At 37.8% G+C, this 22,241-nt stretch overlaps 1 protein-coding gene and 1 pseudogene across 2 annotated transcripts in view; both read right to left on the bottom strand.

Annotated features, from left to right (window-relative positions):
• Window positions 1–22,241, bottom strand: part of LOC150106396 (protein SERAC1-like) — a 281,390-nt gene that overhangs the window by 174,330 nt on the left and 84,819 nt on the right. For both annotated transcript variants that reach the window (XM_090393115.1, XM_090393116.1), the window contains exon 6: window positions 4,814–4,944. In XM_090393115.1, the coding sequence (XP_090249241.1) occupies window positions 4,814–4,944 (131 nt within the window). The remainder of the gene's footprint in view (window positions 1–4,813; window positions 4,945–22,241) is intronic.
• LOC150106397 (5S ribosomal RNA) lies at window positions 9,446–9,583 on the bottom strand (annotated as a pseudogene).

The following is a 22,241-nucleotide window of genomic DNA, read 5'->3' as shown; positions in this document are numbered from 1 at the left end:
ATAGCAAGTTCTGCTTTGATACTTCTATGCGCATGTTCATCTTCCAGGTGAGGACTACATGGGTTACTCTCATCATCTGGAGGCAAGTATGACATCTTAGTCACAATCAGATACTCTGATGCTAAGAACAAGTTCAAAACTCGATCCTTATGTTCCCACCACCACATGCTGCTTAACCATGTTGCCATCAATATGGATAAAATACATCACTTCTCATACACTTCGTATCCATCACATATTTCAATGTAATATCAATGGTATTACAATTTTAATATGCACTTTGCATCCATGGTAACCTTGACGTGTATACATGCCATGGCCAGTTGGGTGATTAAGACAGTTGTTCCCTCAAGAAGTCCAAAAATTCAGTTCCCTTAGTACTATGCTGCCTCCTCTGTCCAGTTTATATAGCTATAGCTGAAGTCCTGCATAATGATCACTCATATGCACCTGTCAAGCTAATCTGCTTAAACATTTCCTGCTCATCAAAATTTATATTTTCTATATAGATAGTGGTCTATAGCAACATCCCACTAAATATCTTGTCTTATAAACTTTTTTCTTACACCATACTCTCAAAGCCATTAGTGTCATTTCCCTGAAAGGGCATGATCCACCTGTTATCACAAGTAACACTTCACTGCTGTGTTTAGCTTCTCTATCCTGCCAAAATATGCTCTACTCTTTGATTTCCATTCCTGTTAGAACATCCTCCTCAGTTAACCAAGTTTCAATGATACCAACAATCTTTGCAGAGACTGAGTCAATCAATACCACAAACTCAATTCCTATATTTCTAATGCTCTTAGTATTTGTACACAGAAAAACTAGTGCAGTGCCAATATTCATTCAGCTATTATTACTCTCCACATACTCCACCTAACTCTGCAATAGAACCTCTCATTTCTCAAGCCACTATCTCACGTGACATCATCCCTATTAAGTTCCACCCTTGCAATTCTAGTTTCGCTGCCCTAACACACTAACTTGGGTAGAATACAACAGTCTCCCCAAATGCCTGTGCCCTTCTTTGTTCAAATGTAATCCAACTCCTGCATACAGTTCTCTTCTGTCCTGAGATGCATGCATTCTATACATCCACATACTTCAGACCTCTCTTCCTACACATTCTTGCTATCATCTCATTCATTATCTGCTCTTCTAATCCTCTCTGCATTATCATACTGAGGCAACATACTCACTATCTTCCCTCTTATATATTTCTACTACACCAATCCTAAATATCTTGGTAAGTGATTCATTCTAACTCTCAGGTCTCTGATATGATCTCTAAACATGAACTCCCTGCTCATAATTCACACTCCTAGCTAATCAATTTCCTGCAGTTAAGTTCTATCAATGTAGTATGCTGCTCCTGTTCACTTCTTCACAAAGTGCATGGCCTTACTCTCCTTAACTCCTTACTAGCCTTACACTTAACTACATTAAACTGACAAGCATAATCATTTGCCTATACTGCCAGTCCATTGTCCTGTAGGATCTCTACATCATGTTCATTGTCTATCACTCTTTGAAGTTTTGCATTATCAGCAAATAATTGAATATTGTCTTTTCATTTCACAGATGTACAAAATAAACAGTTGCAGACCCTGTGGTACACCACTAGTCACCTGCCTTCTCCTCGATTCAATTCCCACAGGTATTATTCTTTGATGCCTGTCAATCAGTCACTCCCTTATCCAGTTCACCAGCTTCCTACTCATTCCCATTTGCTCTACTTTATGTAACAGAGTTCTAAGTGAAATCCTGTTGTTGTTGTTGAAAGTTTTTTCACTTGGTTATACTATAATTAAAGAGGCCAAGAAATTATATTCTTGGTTTCATCCTTTATCCAAGTGTAAGCAAACACAGTTTTGCATGTAAAGTAACTTCATGACTGAGCTACTTGTATATAGAGGCTAATTATTTCACCCCAATTGCCTTAGTATCCCATAATGCAATGCACATATCCTTACAGATATGTATAATGCTATGCATTATGGGAAGGATCATCACCCAGACTAGTTTTGACCTTTATTGAGGTCTCATCAGTGGGAGCCAGACTCAGAAGTGATACCAAGGTTGAAGTAATGCAGAAGTCACATTTCCATATACAAGTAGTGAAACCTTATTATTAAAATACTCTGGATTAGAGATAGATGTTGAAAGTTTTTTCACTTGGTTTTCACTTTAATTTATAGTATAACCAAGTGAAAAAACTTTCAACATAGGGTGTGACACCTTATTATTAAAATTAAAATACTCTGGATTAGAGATAGATGTTGAAAGTTTTTTCACTTGGTTTTCACTTTAATTTATAGTATAACCAAGTGAAAAAACTTTCAACATAGGGTGTGACACCTTTTGACTTCCTGTATATGGAAATGTGACGTCTGCATTATTTCACTTCTGCGTCTGGCTCCTGATGAGACCTCAATAAAAGCTGAAACCAGTCTGGGTAACAGCCCTTCCCATAATGGATAGCATTATACATGTCCATAAGGATATGTGCATTGCATTATGGGATATTAAGGAAATTGATGTGAAGTTATTAGCCTCTGTATAGAAGCAAGTAGCCCAGTCATGAAGTTACTTCACCCACAAACTTTGTTTGCTTGCACTGGATAAAGGATGAAACCAAGAATATAATTTATTGGCACCTTTAATTTACTGTTGTTATTGTTATATGGGAGTATCCAGGATACCAGAATTGGCATTTGGATCTGAGATGAGCTATTGGTCAGAAGTTGCTATTTAGCTGGGGAAGGGGGGGGGGAGTGCAGGCTACCATCACTCTCCCGAAGTGTTCTATGTCTATAGATATATGTGTTCACGGGATCAGTTTGCTATTTTTTTTTTTTTTTTTTTGAAGGATTAAAAACCTGAGTTTCAAGGAGGCAAAATCCACCACCTCTGTACGAGATCAGCTAACTCCTTTAGTTGAAAAAAACCTGATAAACGTACCTTGCTTCAGAGATGGGAATAGAATCCAGGTCTTTCTGACAAAAGGGCTTCATCTATACTAACTGAGCTGCAGAGGCTCTGTGAAATCCTGTGAAGTGCCTTTGCAAAATGCAGAAATATCACTGTGTAGCTATTTCCTTTATCCAACTCAATTATCCTTTATTATGAAAAGTGATGAAATTAATCAGGCAAGACCTATCCTTTACAAAACTATGTTGCTTCTTACAGAGTATCATATTCCAGTCCACCCAGTCCTGAATTCTGCCTTTGTCCAATTTCTCCATTAACCTAACTGCCATTCCTGAAATATTGATTGGTATTGGCTTATAATTTGCTACCTTTATGCAATGGAACTATTTTGCATTCTTTCTACTCTCCAGGCATCTTCCTAGAACTGAAGCTTCAATTAAACAGCTTATATACAGTAAGCAGAGGATGGGTAAAAATACAGACCCTGGAGTACTCATTGGTTGAAAATCTTTGATGAGTAAGCTAGCAACCCAATTACAAAGGGTGAAAGACAATGTTTTAGAAATATAAAGTTCAACACATAAGTATCTCCAAATCTTTCCATGGTATATGTCCAAAGGCAGATAGTAATAGCAGATAACATTTTTTTTTAATGATGACAGAAATACTGTTTGATAATGTGCATCTGATAGTTTATAATAAAATGGTCATAATTCTCAGGTTCATGCTTATATATTGATTATTATTTATCTTGTTATTTTAGGAAATTACAACTAAACAGATTCATCATCATTATTACTGTACAGGAACTTCTGTATCATGGGAGACCCACACAATATCTATTTGCACTTCTCCTTGAACATATTCACAATACAATTCATATACTCTTATTCATATTTCAGGGAAAGTGAGTAGGAGTGTGGTGTATTGTATTGTTCTCTGCTGACCTCTGGATCAGCTCCCCTCTAGTCAAGTACTGAAAAATTTCATGTGCATCAATCCCATAAAACCTTTTTAGCATCTTAAATGTTTTTATTATATTCCTCTTTTTCTGCCAATCAAACTTCTGCAACCTATAAACCCTCAATCAATTGCTCTAGGGAGCAAAATCCACAGATCGCTTACCATCTTCATCACTCACCTCTGGATCATCTCTACCACTTTCTCAACCCAAGAATTTAATACTTCCACTATTTCTCAAGTTAAACTGGCATCATCGAGGGAATAACACATTTTTAAAGATATATGTACACAGGCACATATAAGTGAGAATGGAGCAGGGAAAAAAAAAAGGAAGGCTTAGTCCTAACTAGCATGATCTAGTGGACTTGATTGAGTGTCCTTGACATTGGGCTGATTATTTGTGGATGTCCATGAACCTATTAATTCCCTCTTATCCTGGAGTATGCAGCATCTACAGATAATATAATCAGCCCAACAGGCAAGAACAATAAATCAAGTCATTAGATGGCACTAATTAGAATTATAGGTCTTCTTCTGTTTCTCTACTTCAATCTCACTTATTCAAGTAGTCTGCATGCATGTATCAGCACCAAAATATTGACCCTCACTCATGATGCCAGTTTAACCTTAGCAAAATATTGAAAGTAAAAATTAAATTTATGTCGTTATTACATCTTCTGTATTGTAATTTCTTTCCGAAAAAAAAAAACAAGATGAAAATCAAATAACTGTAAACTTCTTTATCAATTAACCTGTATTCACAAATACAGGTGCACTATTATTTCAAAAATAAAATCTGAAAATATGCTTATTAAACACACACACACAAAATGTGAAATATTTCATTGCAAATAGATTACTGTTGATTAACTACTTAAATAACACATATATATTTCTAAATGAAATAATAACTAACTTGTGCTTGTTGACCACATAAAGAAGCATGAGGGGAAGAGAGAAAAAAGCGCTGATCAGCAATATGGGATCTTGCTAAACCAACAGCAGTTCTTAAATCACAGGCCTGGGCTACTTCTAGATATTCAGCATCTGAAAACGGCATATATTTATGTAATATTCAGATCAAAATAAAGTAATTATAAACACTGAATATGAGCATGACAGATGTCTATTAATAACCATATACTGGAATACAGTAGATGTTCACTACAAAGAGCTCCTAGGAACTAGAGAAATAGCTTGTTATAGCACAAGTTTCATTTAATGAACTTAGGGAAAAGAGACAGAGATTTAAAAAAAAAAAAAAACAGGAAATCACAGAAACAGAACAAAGAAAATTGTGGAAGAGAAGAAAGGAAATCAAAATCATGAGGCACAGAACTGTAGGTGGGGAAGGTATTTTTAATTTCTTTCTTGTGCATGCAGTCCTGTCATTTGCACCACTCATAAATTATTCTATTCATTCTGAGTGGTTTAACTCTTTTATTTCAAAATAAAAAGAAACACCTGAAATCAAACTCAAACTTGCACACAGATTTGTATCCCAGGATATTATATATATTATTATTATTATTATTCAGGCCTCCAAGGAGTCAAAAGACTCATCGAGGGAGGTCCTTCCTAAGACATAAAGTCTGTCAAGACTCACTGAGGGGAGGCCCCCCCCTGAGAAACACAAAGTCTATCATACCACTCTTTAAACTCACTGACCGTTCTCGCTCCCACCACTCCATCAGGCAATGCATTCCACGGCTCAACCACCCTCCACACAAAGAAACCACTCCTTACCCTCTTGCTCAGTTTCCTTTCGTAACTTCCAGGGATGGCCTCTTGTCATCACTCCTTCCCGCTGATCAACCAAGCGAAAGAACTCCCTAGTGTCAACCCTGTAACCACCTCTCAACAGTTTAAAAGTCTCAATCATATCACCTCTCCTTCTTCTATCCACCAAACTCTGCAGTCCACATTCTCTCAGCCGATCCTCATAACTATCCTTGTACAGTCCTGAAACCATCTTTGTCATCCGTCTTTGTATCCTTTCCACAGTTAATTTATCCCCTTCAAATCCTGGGGACCAAATCTGAGAACAATAGTCCAAGTGTGGTCTTATCAGAGACTTATACAACGGAATGATAACCCTCTTATCTCTGCAGGTCAGTGTCCTTCTCATAATAGCAGCAATCCTCTGTGTTACCTTCACCACCTTTGCAATATGTCCCCTAAACTTCAGGTTTCTATCAATCATCAACCCCAGATCTCTTGTCTCCCCTACTTCCTCCAGTATAACTCCTCCCATAGAGTATGCAGCATCCCATCGATGTTTCCCAAACCTCAAGACCTTACATTTTGCTGCATTAAACTGACAACCCCCATTCATTTGCCCATCTATCTAGCTTATTTAAATCCTCTTGCAGGGCTACCACATCTGCACTATTACTAATAATCCTTCCCAGCTTCGCATCATCTGCAAACAACTGAATATCCCCCTGCAATCCACTGGCTATGTCATTGATATAAAGGTTAAACAATATAGGTCCTAGTACTGAGCCCTGTGGGACCCCACTTGTAACCCTCTGCCTCCTGGAAACTGCTCCACCATACACAACTCTCTGATACCTATCAGACAGCCAATCCTGAATCCAGTTGACCAATCTGACATCCAGACCCATGTGCTGCAACTTAAATATCAGCTTATCACATGTGGCACCCTGTCAAATGCCTTCGCCAAGTCTAAGAAAATTGCAGTATATGCCTTTCCCTCATCTAATGTTCTTGTAACTTTATTATAAAAGGCTAGCATATTGCTAAAACAAGAGCGTCCTTTCACAAATCTATGTTGATTCTCACAGATAACATTACCCTCATCTGCCCAATGCTGTACACGGTCCCTCACTACTTTCTCCAAGATCTTAACAACTACTGATGACACACAGACTGGCCTATAATTAGACACTTCCAGTCTGTTACCACCCTTATGCAATGGCACTATCTTACCTTCCTTCCATTCCCTGGGCACCTTTGCCAAAGCCAGACTTTCATTGAAAAGCCACGTTAAAGGTACTGTCAATTCCCTAGCACATTCTCTCAAAACTCGTGGCGAAATACCATCCAGTCCCACAGCTTTACTGACATCCAGAGTACTCAGTATCTGAAACACACTCTCCTCCTGTACCTCCAGACCTCGTACCAGTCCTATCCCTCTAGCATTAAAACTGACTCCTCTAGGATGAAATACTTCAATAAAGTGTTCATTGAACAATTCCACTATGTCCTCTGCATCAGTCACTCTATTCCCATTTTTATCCCACAATATCATTCTTCCACAGTCATTTCTCCTCCTACTGGCCACATAGCTAAAAAATTCCCTAGGATTTTCTTTGGATCTTAGGGCCAATCTCCTCTCATATTCCAGTTTCGCTTTCCTTACCACACTAGTCACTCTTCTGGCCTGTGTCTTATATTCCTCATGCATCTCTTCACCTATCTCCTTATATCTCTTCCATAGCCTCTTTTTCGCATGCAATTCCTGTTTAATATTGTTTGTCATCCACTTTACTCCAAATTGCGTCCTCTTCTTCACTCGTGGTATACAACTTACCATTGCTGATAACAAATATTCTTTCACAATTTCCCACGCACTGGTGATATCCCGGCCTTCCAATTCCTCCCTCCATGAAACTTCCCGAAGTTGACGTCTAAGACTATTATAATCACCTGCCTTATAATTCCACATAAGTTCCCGTCTCTTTGATACTCCTGCATGTCTATTCATTTTCCAAGTCAACACCATATGGCCACTCTCTCCAACTGGTGGGAGAGACGTCAACTCAGTTATTATCAACTCTTCTGATGCTATAACCAAATCCAAAATTTTTGAACCTCTTGTTCCCTCTGTTACATGTTGCCTAAGACATTTGTCCCTCAAGAATTCTAGAAATTCCATTCCCCTATTGCTACATGCATCTTCCTCTCTCCAATTTATACTACTGAAGTTAAAATCTCCCATAACAATCATTCTTCTTGCACTTGCCAAACTTAGCTGTCTAAACATCTCCTGGTCCCCATCCTCTGTGCTCCTGGGTCTGTAGCAACACCCCACTAAATATCCTGTCTTGCCTACCTCTACCTCACACCATACGCTCTCAAAATCATTTGTCTCACTTCCTTCCAAATTCTCCACTCTTAGAGGACATAGGTCATCACTTATCATAAGCAGTACCCCACCACCACGCTTTCCCCTCCTATCCTGACGAAAAATGCTATACCCAGCGACTTCTATTCCTGTTGTTATATCCCCTTCTGTCAACCACGTCTCAGTGATCGCAATAATTTTTGGCCAGGCTGATGCTATCTGCGCCACCAATTCCTCTCCCTTATTCCGGATACTCCTGGCATTAGTATACAGCATATAAATGCTATTGTTTCTATACCCAGCATTATCTCTTCTGGACTCCACTGGGCTCAGTGTTACCTGACATTGTATCCCTTCTCCCAAGTATCCATTCCCACAAGAGGCCACCCCTGCTATCATCCTCCCTGGGACACACTGACTCGTTCAGAATAGCAATCTCTCCAGATGCCTACGCCCTTCCTCATTCAAATGTAAACGGTCTCTTGCATACAACTCCTCTCTTTCCTCAAACACACTCCAGGCATCCACATATACCAGTCCTCTCTTGTCACACATTCTCGCTATTATGCCATTCAATATCACCGCTCTTCTGCTCAGCTCATCATTATCATACCTAGGCAACACGCACACTATTTTTCCTCTCTCTGTCTTCTTCTGTACAGTCTCAAGCAAAAATCTCATATCTCTCGCTGCCCGACTTACATTACCACTCAAGTCATTCGTTCCTACCATCACAATCATCTCATCCACCCTTTCACCTCTCTTAATTGCCATAGCCACCCTTTCTATTGTTCCTCCTGGCAAACACTTCTCACGCATCCTATCTTGAACACCACGGATCATTGAGTCGCCATACATTATACCTCTTACCATTCCCTCGCTCCTATTGTTTCCATTCTCTCCTATTCTTTCATTCCCATACCTCTCTCTTCTACTGTTTCCATTCTCTCCTCTTCTAGCACTCCCATACATCTCTCTCATTCCCTCTCTCCTACTGTTTCCATTTTCTCCACTTCTAGCACTTCCATATCCCTCTCTCATTCTGTCTCTCCTACTACTGTTTCCATCCGCTCGTCTTCTAGCATTCCCATACCTCTCTCTCATTCCATCTCACCTACCGTTTCCATTCTCTCCTCTTCTAGCACTTCCATATCTCTCTCTCATTCCGTCTCTCCTACTGTTTCCATCCTCTTGTCTGCTAGCATTCCCATACCTCTCTCTCATTCCCTCTCTTCTACTGTTTCCATTCTCTCCTCTTCTAGCACCCCCATACCTCTCACTCGTACTCCCTAAATTCTCTCTCTCTCCTACTCTGATTCGCCTTGCATTTATCTCTTCCATTCTCCTAATCTTATCTTTCATACTTCTGCTCTCATTCACAAGACATTCCACCTCCTCTTTCAACTCATCTATCTCCCTCTGCAGGTCAGTCACTCTTAATTCACTCTCCAAAAAGTAAGCCAGCAGCACCCGGTGTTCCTAGGTGGGCACCCTCCCAAGTACTGACCGAGCTCAACGCTACTTAACTTCGGTGATCGAACAATGAAGTACTTAATTAACGAGAACCGGTGTATTCAATGCAATCTGGCCGCTGGCTGCAATATGCTCCTCTTAAATTAACCAATAAACTATTATTATAGATTCAGTCTTCTAATACCCTTATAACTAAAAGAAAATCTTTAATTTACAAAAAATATATATATATATATATATATATATATATATATATATATATATATATGTATGTATGTATATATATAGTCATCCCTCGAGTTACGTCCGTGATCCCATAAAGGAATAAATAACATTTTCGGCTATACTTTCGAACAAGATGGAAGCGAGCAAGCATAAGGTAAAGCATGCACAGTGGCAACAGCGCTTTCAGCAGCAACCTCCCTCGGCAATCGGCATGTGTTTTCAACAGTTCCTCTGTTGATTTTTTGTGTTTGAAAAATAGGTTATTTGTGTATTATCGTTAAATATTTCACGATGTTTCATGCAACATGGCCCCTACAGCACAACCAAAAAACCTAGTGAAGAATCACAAAAAAAGAGGCAAGCAACTGATCTTGAAACGAAGTTGCAAGTTATAAAGCAACATGAAGCTGGTAAGCCTGTCAGTGTGATCGCACATGACTTTGGATGGTCTCATTCTACAGTGACTATTTTGAAAAATAAGGATAAAATCGTAGAGGCTGTGAAAGGATCTGCTTCGATTAAATTGACGATAGTGATGAAGCAACGACAAGGTCCTATTGGTGATATGGAAAAGCTACTTGAATCATGGATAGAGGACCTGAACCAAAAGCACATACCCCTTAGCATTGTGACCATAACCGCTAAGCACTAAGTCTCTTGTTGAAAGAGAAAGCAGGACCCTGATTACGACTACAAATTCAACGCATCTTCCGGTTGATTCACAAGATTCAAGCAGCATTTTGCACTGCATAATATGAAAATGCAAGTGCTAAGAAGGCTGCCAAGGAGTTTTTGGAAAAATTGGATATAAAATTATTACTGAGGAAAATTATTTGCCACAGCAATATTTAATATAGATGTGAAGTCCTTGTTTCGGGAAAAAAATGCCTGAGCAGACATCGTCCAAAAAAGCTAAAATCTATAGCTAGTTTCAAAGCCCTTAATGCCTGTATTATGATTCTGTTACAGGTAATGTGGCTGGATATAAACTGAAACCATTTGTGATATGGCACAGTGTGAATCCACTAATCTTCAAAAACATTAGGAAGCATACTCCCAGTTCATTATCGGAGCAATAAGAAGTCATGGATGACTCAAAAATTGCTTGAGGATGCCTTAATCCACTATTATGCGAATGAAATGGATAGCTATTGTGTGAAAGTGTAGAAATTAAAATTTTATCATTTAAATTAAGGGGATATTAAATCCCACATTGTTTTAAAACTGAATACGAAACTCAAAGATTGAAATCAGAGAGTTTCATTAAAATTTTATTAATTCTAGATAATGCTCCAAGTCATCCGTCTTATAGCAGTGATCTTCAAGTTCAAGGTTATGTTTCTCCCTCCAAACACCACTTCATTGATCCAACCGATGGATCAGGGAGTTCTTGCAGTGTTTAAGGCTTATTATCTACGAAGAACTTTTTCACAAGCCATTTCTGCTACTGAAGGAAATGACCAGATTCTCATGCAATTCTGGAAAACGTTCAATATTTATCATGCTATTAAAAATATTGCTGGCTTGGGACAAAGTGACCTCTCAATGTATGAGTGGCATATGGAAAAAGACATTAAAAAGGTTTGGGCATGATTTTGGAAGTTGGTAATAGTGGGCCTAGCAAACAATCTGAATCTTGAAGTGAATGATGACAACATAATTCAACTCATAGAAAGTTCCCCGGAAGAGTTCACCAATGAAGAATTGGTCGAACTGGAGGAACTGTTGCAGAAGAGGAAAACGAGAAAAGGAAGAGGGAAAGAGAAACAGAAAGAGGTAGTTAAGCAATTACAGTGAAGGGTATTGAAGAAATGTTCTTTGCAGTTAGCGATGTTCTCAAAATGGCTGAAGACATGGACCCCCAATGTTGAATGCTACGTAATAATAGAAAGGAAAGTATATGATGCATTTGCTTGCTATAAACAAATTTATGATAAAAAGAAGAAGAGGAATAAGCAAAGCACATTGAACATTTTCATCAAAAAAAAAAAAAAAGGTTACACCTGAAGAGCTGCAGCCTGGTCCTTCACATGGGGAAGGTAATGAAGATGTGATTGTGGAGGAAGATTTGGGTGATTATTCTCCTGTTTTATAGCGGCAGTAACACACAGTACAGTTTTATAATAAGGTTTAAAAATTAAAATGACAGTATACTAATTACGGTTAAGCCCCTAACCCCTATAACTCTGCTGATTTAATGTATCGACTTACGTCCTGCTTGAAGTATGGAGTGAGTAATTACTCCATACTTCAAGGATATCTTTTTCTCCTGTTTTCATGTCACCTTTATCATCTCTAACTTCTTTTACAGCACTCTTTCCTCCATTTCTAAGATTTTCAACAACCTCCAGAATATCTTACCACCTTCTTGATATTTATTTTCTATGTTCTTGCCAAAGTCCTCCCATGATTTTTGTTTAGCTAGTTTTACACAGTCTTTCGCTTTCTTACATTTGTTTCTGTATTCTCTAAGAGCAAAAGCTGACTTATTTGCTAGGAACTTTTGATATGATTTCTTCTTTTCCTGTCACTGCCTCTTTAACTTCCTTTGTCCACCATGGAGTCCTGATTTTTCTATCCTTGCAGACAACCTCACCACATGCCTCTCTGGCTGAATCAATCAGGATTTTCTTCAAGGCTTGCCACTGAATCTCCAAGGTTTGGTTCCTGTTCTCAAACTCTTTAATTTTTTCTTCAATAATCTTTGTGTATGTTAGTCTACAGTTCACATCTGAGAACTGCTCAACTTTTATTCGCTTTAAAACTTTCTTACATGTTATTCTTTTCAATATAAAATTCAATTTTATCCTGCTCAAGACTAAATAGTGATCGCTTCCACTTTCAAATCCTCTGTACACTCTGGTGTCCTGCACCAGGGAGAAAACATCACTATCAACAATAACATAGTCAATGAGACTTTTCTTTTTCCTTGCCTCTTCTCTCCATGTGAATTTGTGCACATTTTTATGTTGGAACATGGTGTTAGTAATAACCAGTCCATGTCCTGAGCAGAAATCCAACAGATATTTGCCATTATTATTAGCTTTGCTCTTTTCTCCAAATTTTCCCAAAATATTTTTGTATGTCTCACAATCATTTCCTACTCTGCTATTTAGATCCCCAACAAGGACCAACTTTTCCTTTCTCATTGTGTCAGTTGCTTTTTCTAAAGCATCAAAAAATTCCTCCACTTCTACCTTAGTAGAACCTCCTGTGGGACCATAGGCACAAATAAGTCTCATTGTCCAGTTCCCCATTCTCATATTTGCCCACATCACTCTTTTTGAGACTGCCTGCCATTCAAGAAGATTAGCCTCGTATTTTGTGTTGAATATCATGGCTACTCCTTGTTTCCTTGATTGTCATTGCCTGAATATAACATTTTGTATTTATTGCTTACAAAGATCTCACCAGTTTTTGTCTTTTTTGTTTCAGTCACCACCATTATGTCGATCTGGTACTTATCTAATTCCTCAGCTAGCGCCATTTCTTTGCCATTCAGGCTTCTTATGTTGATAGTACCGATCTTTAACGCTGGTGATGTTGAGTTTGGGTGTGTTTTCAGATTTGTTCCAGTAGCTGACTTTTCGCTGTTCGCCCTGGTTCCCTGGCAAAAACAATGGGGCCTTGTTTAACCAGGCAATGCCCCAGCCGGCATGAAATTTTGTCATGTTGTACCATCATTTTGTATTTTGGTTTAACCGATAACAATACAATTTGGTCGGCTAAATCCCAAACTGACAGCCCATCCTCATTCGTTCAGTATCCAGGTAGATACTCGACAGGATGCACCACGAGAAGGTGAGGATTGGACATTAGGTCAGAAGCCCTGGTCGGTTCTCCACATTCCTTTAAAGGCTATGTGGAGGTCTCCTCTCAGTTATACAGCTTTGACCCTTAAGCACCCCATGAAATTCTATCTGCACGCTAAATCAGAATATTAAATGGATTATATCTTATCTTCATTCAAAAACACTTCAATGACTTAATTTACTTTCTATATGGAAGTCACAGCAAGCTTTATTTAAGAAATTAATAAAACCACATCAACAGTTTTAATGCTTATTGAATTTACTTTCTATATGAAAGTTTCCATATACTTTACTGAAAAAATAACTTTAAAAAAAATTTAAAAAAAGGAAAAAAACTAAAAGCAATTCCCACAGTTGATATGAACAAGTTAGCTTCCTAACTGGACAGAGATCCAAGGATGGACAGCTCTCTTAAACTGATTAAAGAAATGTGGTAAAATATACAGTGTTCGATGCTTAATTAAAAGTATGAAGTTTGAGTGAATAACAGCTCATTTCATCTTTAAAAGATTGTTTATCCTTCAGATAAAAACTATTCTGATTAAGAATTTTTGAGTTAAATTTTTGAATATTCTTTTAATGTTATAGTGTGCGCATAATTCATTATAAGAGGGTTTAGAGAAGAGTGACTAAGTTGGTGAGTGATGTAAAAAATGCTCCCTACATTGATAGATTGAGAGCTTGTGGATTGAAGAGGTTGGTTGATAGGCGGAGAAGAAGTGATATGATAGAAACATTTAAATTGCTGAATGATTTTTATAGGACTGATGCAAGGGAAATGTTTCAGCTGTGTGATAGTGATGGAAGAACAAGAGGTCATCCCTGGAAATTAAAGAAGAGTGTGGTTAACAAGGATGTGAGAACAAGGTTTTTTGCCTGGAGGGTGGTGAATGAGTGGAATTCATTGCCTGACTTAGTTGTGAGTTCTTCGTTTGTAAATGAATTCAAGAAGAGATATGACAGATATTGTTTTGCTAGTTTGGGTCTCCCCCGTGATGAGTCTACTAACTCCATGGAGATACCCGTAATAATAATAACATCAGTCTGGATGCTGAATTAATATGCTGAACATTAATAGGGTTTGGAAAATTTCTTTTTGCTGAAAAATAACATTGAATAACACTACTGCTTACTTGAAGGCTTCTTTAAAAATGCATCTAGGGTCAATTCTCTTGCTATTTTTTTATGATCACATGACATCTCATTATAACAATTTAAAGTGATTAAAACAGATCTCTTCAATAAACAACTTCATCCTAAAGTGACAATAAATTATGCTAAGGTAAGATTTCAAAATTTAACCTAAATTTAATTCTGCATTTTCATTTTTTATGATTTCATACTCTTCTAGTTATTTCATATATGTTTCCCATTATTGTTTGCATTCATACTCTTCTCGTGTTGTTGTTTTGTGTTCTGTCAAATTTATGATTCCTGCCATTTTCTTTGCTTATGTATAGCCATAATATATAAGCATTGTTCTGTCATTGTTTGATTTACCACTATTTCCTTTGTCCACTCTATGGACAGTAATGTCATTTGCTAGGAAATTCTGTTCACTATTGTGAATGTTTCTGGGCTTTTACTGTTTGTAATAGCAAGCCTTAAATAGCAGTAGTTTTATGAGACAGGCTGGAATGTTTCAGTAGTTTTTTATAGCACATTATTTCGTTATCATGCACATCTACTTCTTAAGTATTCTGCAAATGAGCAGGTTCTTCTCTTAGTAGCAAAAATTTTTCTTCCACTCTCTTCTGTTCTCAGCCTTTTCTTTCAAGGTTGTGTACCTGTCTCCATTCAGCATGTCATCTAGCATTATTTTCCTTACATCTACTATACCTTAGTTAATGAAGCAGATGTATTACAAAACTTTAATTCATTACGAGAAACTTCTTTTTTTTTTTCCCTCTTTTTTTTTTTTTTCCCCAAAAGCATTAAACCTTATATATGACAATTCCCTACCTTTCGAATGTCACAGCGCAACCAAGCGCCGAAACGGATAATCCATAATTTTTGAATTAATCCAATTTTTAACAGGGACTCTTTCCTTTCCAACTGTCCATTTTTTAACATGGAAGTCTATGGGCGACCGCTGTGCACGTCGTGATGCGTTAACAGGCGCCTCGTCCTCGTTCGCAAACGGAAGTGACGTCACCGGAAGGGGGATGAAGCGGATGGTACATCAGGCAGACGTCACAATGACGCACCGATGGGTAATGGAGGAAAGCTTCTCGCTAGTGGAATAATTGCGCCTGCCGATTTTGAAACGAACATTCCTTTACCAGAGGAACTGAAGTTTCTCTGGTAAAGAGGTTCTTAGGATATAAAGAAAACAGCTATAACACAAATAACAAGCACTTTTGCTGGATGTCACCACAGATGAAACCTGTTAGAGAAGCTGACGTATCTTTCGTAATATTACGGGCGCTGGAAGGGCATATGCGGCGGAACTAAATATATCCCATGCACGATGCAATGTTGTCGGTTGAATAGTAGTCGATAACACTTAACAAGCACAAGCAGCACTGAGGAGAATATAAATAAAGCATACAAGAAATGAAGTAAAAATGAGTTGGGTATTCGTTTCGTGTTTGTTATCACCACACAAACGCTATCATGACTCCATATTTTTGGCTACTGTTAGGGTTCCGTCACTGGCGGGAAAATGCAGCCGAACATGGTATCCGCCATACGCGGACAACATCGGTGCGATTGCTGGATGTCTCGGTTTGTATGGTATCGTCGGTTTCCATACAATGCACAATTCCTAAATACATACATACAGAACCAAACATAACCAATACAAGCAGCACATACTAAGTAAGAGAGGACAAAGTTAGATTTTTTTACAAAACGAATGCGCACATATCACGAACAGAAACTAACTCCCTGCAGCAGGAAACCACCACGTGGATGAAGATGGCCAGTAAATACAATACCTGTGGTATGATGGCGCTTTTGGTCGTGATAACCTGATTTGATAACCTGATTTGGCTAGATGGATTACAGTCCCGTGGACTTCGATCCCTTAATCTGTATGAGTAGTCATGAATTAAGTGTTAGCGAGCACCTGGCTCACCCTATTTAGGGTTGTACGGAGGTACCAGAATCGATAAGCAAAGCAGCTTTCGGGCGCTTGTGTTTCCACCTATCGTGTTCGTCATAATTAGATGACTCTTGAATGAGTTGATTTGGATGAACAGCTGCTTTGGCAAAATAAGCAGCAGCACTGTTATGGAGGAAAGTGGGAATATCTAGAATATCGGCATCTCGATGTAAGAGAGTATTTCTGACAAACCACGGAGCGTTGAAGATCATACGGTGGCACTTGTTTTGTATAACTTGTAGCTTGTTGATGTTTGTGGGGGAAGTGTGCCCCCAGGCTGGTGATCCGTAAGTTAACGATGGTCTGATAATTGTTTTGTAGATCCGTAGTTTGTTATCAGTGCTGACTTGACTTCTTCTATTGAGGAGAGAATAGAGTTGTGCAATTGCAGAGTTTGCTTTTTTGCATGCATAAACTATGTGGGAGTTAAAGTTTAAACGGTTATCTAGTTGAATGCCCAGATATTTGGTGCTAGATCTCCATGGGATGGCTGTGTTAAAAAGTTTAACTTCTCCAACATGAGATGCTTGTCTTCTTGTGAAAAGAATGGCAGTGCTTTTATCGGCATTTACAGATATTCTCCATTTTTTGAACCAGTCTTCTAAATTTGTTGCTGCAGTTTGTAATCGCTGAGTAGCTATATTAGGCCTGAGAGATCTGCTAAGAATAGCCATATCATCCGCATAACTAGCTATAGTGGTTAGTGATGTGCTAGGAACATCAGAAACAAAGATGTTAAAAAGCAGCGGTGAGAGCAGCGAGCCTTGAGGAACACCAGCAGTGATTTTTTTCAGTGAGGATCTAATTCCACGCAACTTAACCTGAATTTTACGGTCCTGTAGAAAGGAGTTAATAATTTTGGTAAGATAAAGAGGGATGTTGGCTGCAATTAATTTGTAGATGAGACCTTTGTGCCAGACTGTATCGAAAGCTTTTGCAACATCTAAAAAGATAGCTCCTGTGTGCTGTTTCCAGTTAAAGCCTGTAGTGATGAACTCAGTCAGTCTGTGAATTTGATGTGTAGTGCTATGTCCAGTACGGAAACCAAATTGTTCTTTCGGAATGATGTTATTTTTAATCACCTCCTCATTAAGTCGGTTGAGAATGACTCTTTCTGCTATTTTTCCTAGGCATGATAGAAGACTGATGGGTCTATAGCTCTGTGGCATCTGAGGTGCTTTACCAGGCTTGAGAATAAGGAAAATATCGGCTTGTTTCCATCTTGAGGGGAAATAATTAATTCTCAGAATTGCATTGATTATGGCTACTAAATGCATGACAGCTTTGTGTGGGAGGGCCTTGATTGTTTTGTTGGTAATTTCGTCTGGACCAGGGGCTTTTTTGTTTTTGAGCTTCTTGATGATTGAATAGACCTCTTTAGGTGAGGTGGGGCAGATATTTTCACAGCTACAAGGTCTCCGAAGCACAGAAATACACCGTACCTTACGGTGTATTTTTTCTATGAAGACTAGATCCGCTTGTGCATAATTAGGACGGCACTGAAGTTGGAGGGATTGAACGAGTGCTTCTGCTTTTTCGTCATCTCTGTAAACAAGACCTCTTTCTCCGTGAATGGGCTGTTATTTGATAAGTTTTTTTAATTGGAAGAGTTAAGACTGTCAATAAGCATTTTAGTGAATAAAAGAAGAATTTGTTATTTACGTTCTAAAGAAATGTTTGAGAAAACTTTGATTAAGAAGTTTCATCAGTATTAAGGACGCCTGATCTGACTATTATTTCTACTAAAAAGAGACAGAATTAAGTCAGGAAGATTTTTATGTGTGCTACATGAGTGATGAAAAAGGATCCTGTAAAATGAAGAATAGAGTCATATATCTTCTGAAAAGGGGATTCACAGAGAGAGAAACTGACTATGAACATTTATTCATTTGTGAAAACAAAGTGTTTATCTAGTCTTAAGTGTAAGTTTATTTTAAAAAGGCCTTGGATCCAATTAATTTGTAGTTAGTTATGTAATATTGTTTGAAGTGTATATATATTGTTTTTGTTTTATTAAATGTGTTTATTTTGTATTTTGGTCTTGAGTCAGTGATTAATTGGATTCTGAAAGAAAGAGTTAAGATCATTGCACCAATTGGAGTGAACCCTTGTGCACATAATAAAATATAGGTACACTCGGAATAAAAAAAAAATAATTGTTAGAAACAGAGATCATTCTCTATGGTAGGATTAAATATAAGATAATATCTATGAATATACTCTATCTATATAAAAATCCACCAATTATTAACAGCTATATATGTAACATAGCTATTCAAAAAGTCCTGAATATTTAATACATCAACTTTTATCAGGTTGTTCAAATGGCATGAACAAAGCCTACTGTCTGTGCCATTTGAACAACAACTGTGAAAATTGTAGGAATTTCACATTCTACTCCATCATGTTCTTAAACAATACTGGGTGACACTTTGCTAAACACCATTAAGACTGATCTTTTATGTCATCCCAGGCTTCTTTGATACTGCTGACTAATTTCGTGTCATTTTGCACAGGTTTTTGACTGACTGTTGACCATCATTAGACTCAATAAAGTGACTTAAAGCATGTCTCAAATAGCAGGCAGTAACATTGCTTATAACATCCTGATCTATTGGTTGTGGCAGCAAAGTTGTGTTTAATAGAAGAAACATCAATATGACAGGAATACATCTTTGCAGTGAGATAAGATTTTGGGAATGGCCTGGAACACTATCCATTAGTAAAAGTGCTTTGGGTTTGAAATTACTTTGTTCACAATACTGAGAAAAATCATGACAAAAATAGCTGAGAAATCAATAGGTAAATAAGTCAAATTATTACCAGTCTCTTCTATTAGGCTTCCTTAATATGGGCAAATAGGTTTGAAAAATTTCATCATAGCAAGCACAAGGCATTTCAGAATGGCAGCTTTCTTACTCCACCATAGTTTTGAAGATGTAAAGAAAATTCTGCTGCTGCCTGAGCATTGGCACTCGTGGCTTTGCCCATCAGCCTAATACTATGAATTCTTGCGTGATTTTTGAATTTTCAAATCATCTGCAAGAAGCCACAAAAGTTTTGGTTGTTTTTCAGCTTCCTGGGCCTTTAAATGGTTAAATAAGTTCAATGTTTTGTGTTGAATTACCTCCATTGTGAGTGGCATATGTCACTGTGTAAAATCATGTATCCAAACATTTAACATTATTTCCATGTTTTCTATAATGTCACTGTGTACGTGTTAATTTAGATGTGGTAAGGTCACAATTTTCAAAGAATTCTTAATTTTCTCAGCTTGATTTAAAACTGATTTTAAAGTTGATTGTTCTAACTTCAATGATTATGCTACATGGATTTTCTTCTCTCCAGCTTCTATCCAAACTACATTTTAGTTTCTAAACATATTCCTTTATGCTTTCTTGACATACTGGACAACTTCATATTTTATTATTATATAATAATTATTATTTGGGATGCGAGAGTATTGGACCTGGTCATAGGATAAGAAGAGCTATCCAGTGTGATCACATTGCCTTTGATTGGGGAAAGTGACCATGCACTCTTGACTTGGGAGATTGCAAAACATGAGGAATATTCTGTCAAAAAGGGATATATGTGGAACTAGAAGGCAGGTGATTATGACAAGCTTAGGAGGAAGCTTGAAGTTTTGCCATGGCATAAAACCCATAAAGGGAAAGATGTTAGCAGTGCATGGGAGATAGTTAAGGGGCATCTAGAGGAAGCAAAATTAAATTGCATATCTAAGGTAAAAAGGGTAAATCAGGTAGGAATTACATGAATGAGTACTATCATTAAGTATGAACTGCAAAAAAAAGAAATTATTATGGAAGGTATATAAGGAGAAAGGTGACCAGCAAGCTCATGAATGGTACAAGGGTCAGGCAAGAAAGGTGACCAGCATGGCAAGGAAGGCAAAATCAGATTATGATAAGAAATTAGCCAAGCCAAAGGAAATTCCAAAGAGTTTTGTTATATGGCAAGTAGGAGAAAGAATAACTATGAAAGGGTAACTTTAATGAGTGCTGATGATAGGGGTGACCATGACAGATGAAACTGTCAAACTACTGAGTGACAACTTCTCAAGCATAAGTGAGGTTAATGCTGTGACATATGTGACTGATGTAGGAACAGAGGTGGACGAATTGGAGGTTCTTAGGGTATTGCAGAATCTCAATGTAAATACAGCTGTAAGATTAGATGGAATATCTGCTCATGTTTTGCAAAAATGTGCAAGGGAACTGGCAATGCCTTTGACAGGGCTCTTCAATTTAAGTCTGAGTTCTGGTAAAGTTTCAAGGGATTTGAAAGAGGGAAAAATAATTCCTTAGAACCTCCCTTTGCATAAAGAAGGTTCTAAGACTACAGCAACAAATTATATATCAATCAGTATCTCAGGAGCGATGGTAAAAGTACTGAAAAAATTGGTCAAAAAGAGAATTCAAGAATGGGTGGGTAAGAATATGATACTCTATGAGAGGCAACATGGCATTGCAAAGGGTCAGGCATGCCTTAGTAATTTACTAACTTTTTATAAGAGTGACAGCTGAGTTAGATAAAGGAAATGGCTAAACGATGATAATGCTGGATTTTGCAAAGGCATTTGACAGAATACCACATTGAACTCTGTTATGCAAATCAGAACAAATGAGAATGGATATGACACTTGTTATGTAGATAAAGGAGGTGGCTGCTGAATATATATATCAAAAAAATGTATATGGAGGAGCAGAATCCAGGAGAAAGCAGATGACTAATGGCATGAAGCAAGGTTCTGTGCTAGGACCATTACTGTTTAATCTGTACATAAAAATATAGGCAATAATCTGAAAGGAAATATTCAGTTTGCTTGCTGATCAAAAATTAGGTAGAGCAATAGTTAATCAAGATGATGTGGAGAGTTTACAGGATAATTTAAATAGGCTGTCAGTATTTGCAAAAGATAATGAATATCAATTTAATGTGGAGAAATGTAAAGTTATGGATAGATTGATTACAAGCTGTGTAAAACATTGATGGTACTGTACTCCAGGAAGTAGATGAGGCTAGGGATTTAGTGGTGGTAGATGGAGAGTTGAAGTTTAGAGGGCATTGGTAAGGTTGTTAAGATAGAAGATCATGCATAAGATTACCTGGCTATTGAAGAACACTAACAAAGATAAGGAACTACTAAATCACTTAAGGAATTGACAACGTACATAAGAATATAAATTAAATTACACTTTAATAAATATTTCCGATATTTCGGCAACGTCACGTTGCCATCTTCAAAAGGAACTTACAAAAAAGACGTGCACGTAGGCACTACAACACAGTAACTGAGAATGAAGTGAGGAAGCTATTGTTCTCCTAAAAGTCTTGATGATGCCCCCTAGCAGGCTATGTAGATGGTTTTTCTTTCCCTTGATATGAGTACTGGATGATGAGATACATAGACAATTCCTTCCTTCTTGTAACTATACGCCGTTCCTTGTCTCTTGCAATAGGAATACGGGATCGAATTCCCGCACACTTTGTTTCCTTGTTGCATCAGACGGAGATAACTCCTACGCTGTCACTCAGGAAAACCCGTGTTACCTATAAGAAAATTTCGTGAAGAAACTCTGAGGGAAAAAAAGCCTCGTGGTGGGGGGGGGGGTTC

Source organism: Typopeltis vanoorti, chromosome 5 (genome assembly GCF_054136105.1).
Source record: "Typopeltis vanoorti isolate ZY-2024b chromosome 5, IOZ_Tvanoo_1.0, whole genome shotgun sequence".
Lineage (NCBI taxonomy): Eukaryota > Metazoa > Arthropoda > Arachnida > Uropygi > Thelyphonidae > Typopeltis > Typopeltis vanoorti.
The sequence above is the reverse complement of the archived record's forward strand: the minus strand, read 5'-3'. Positions and strand labels throughout refer to the sequence as shown.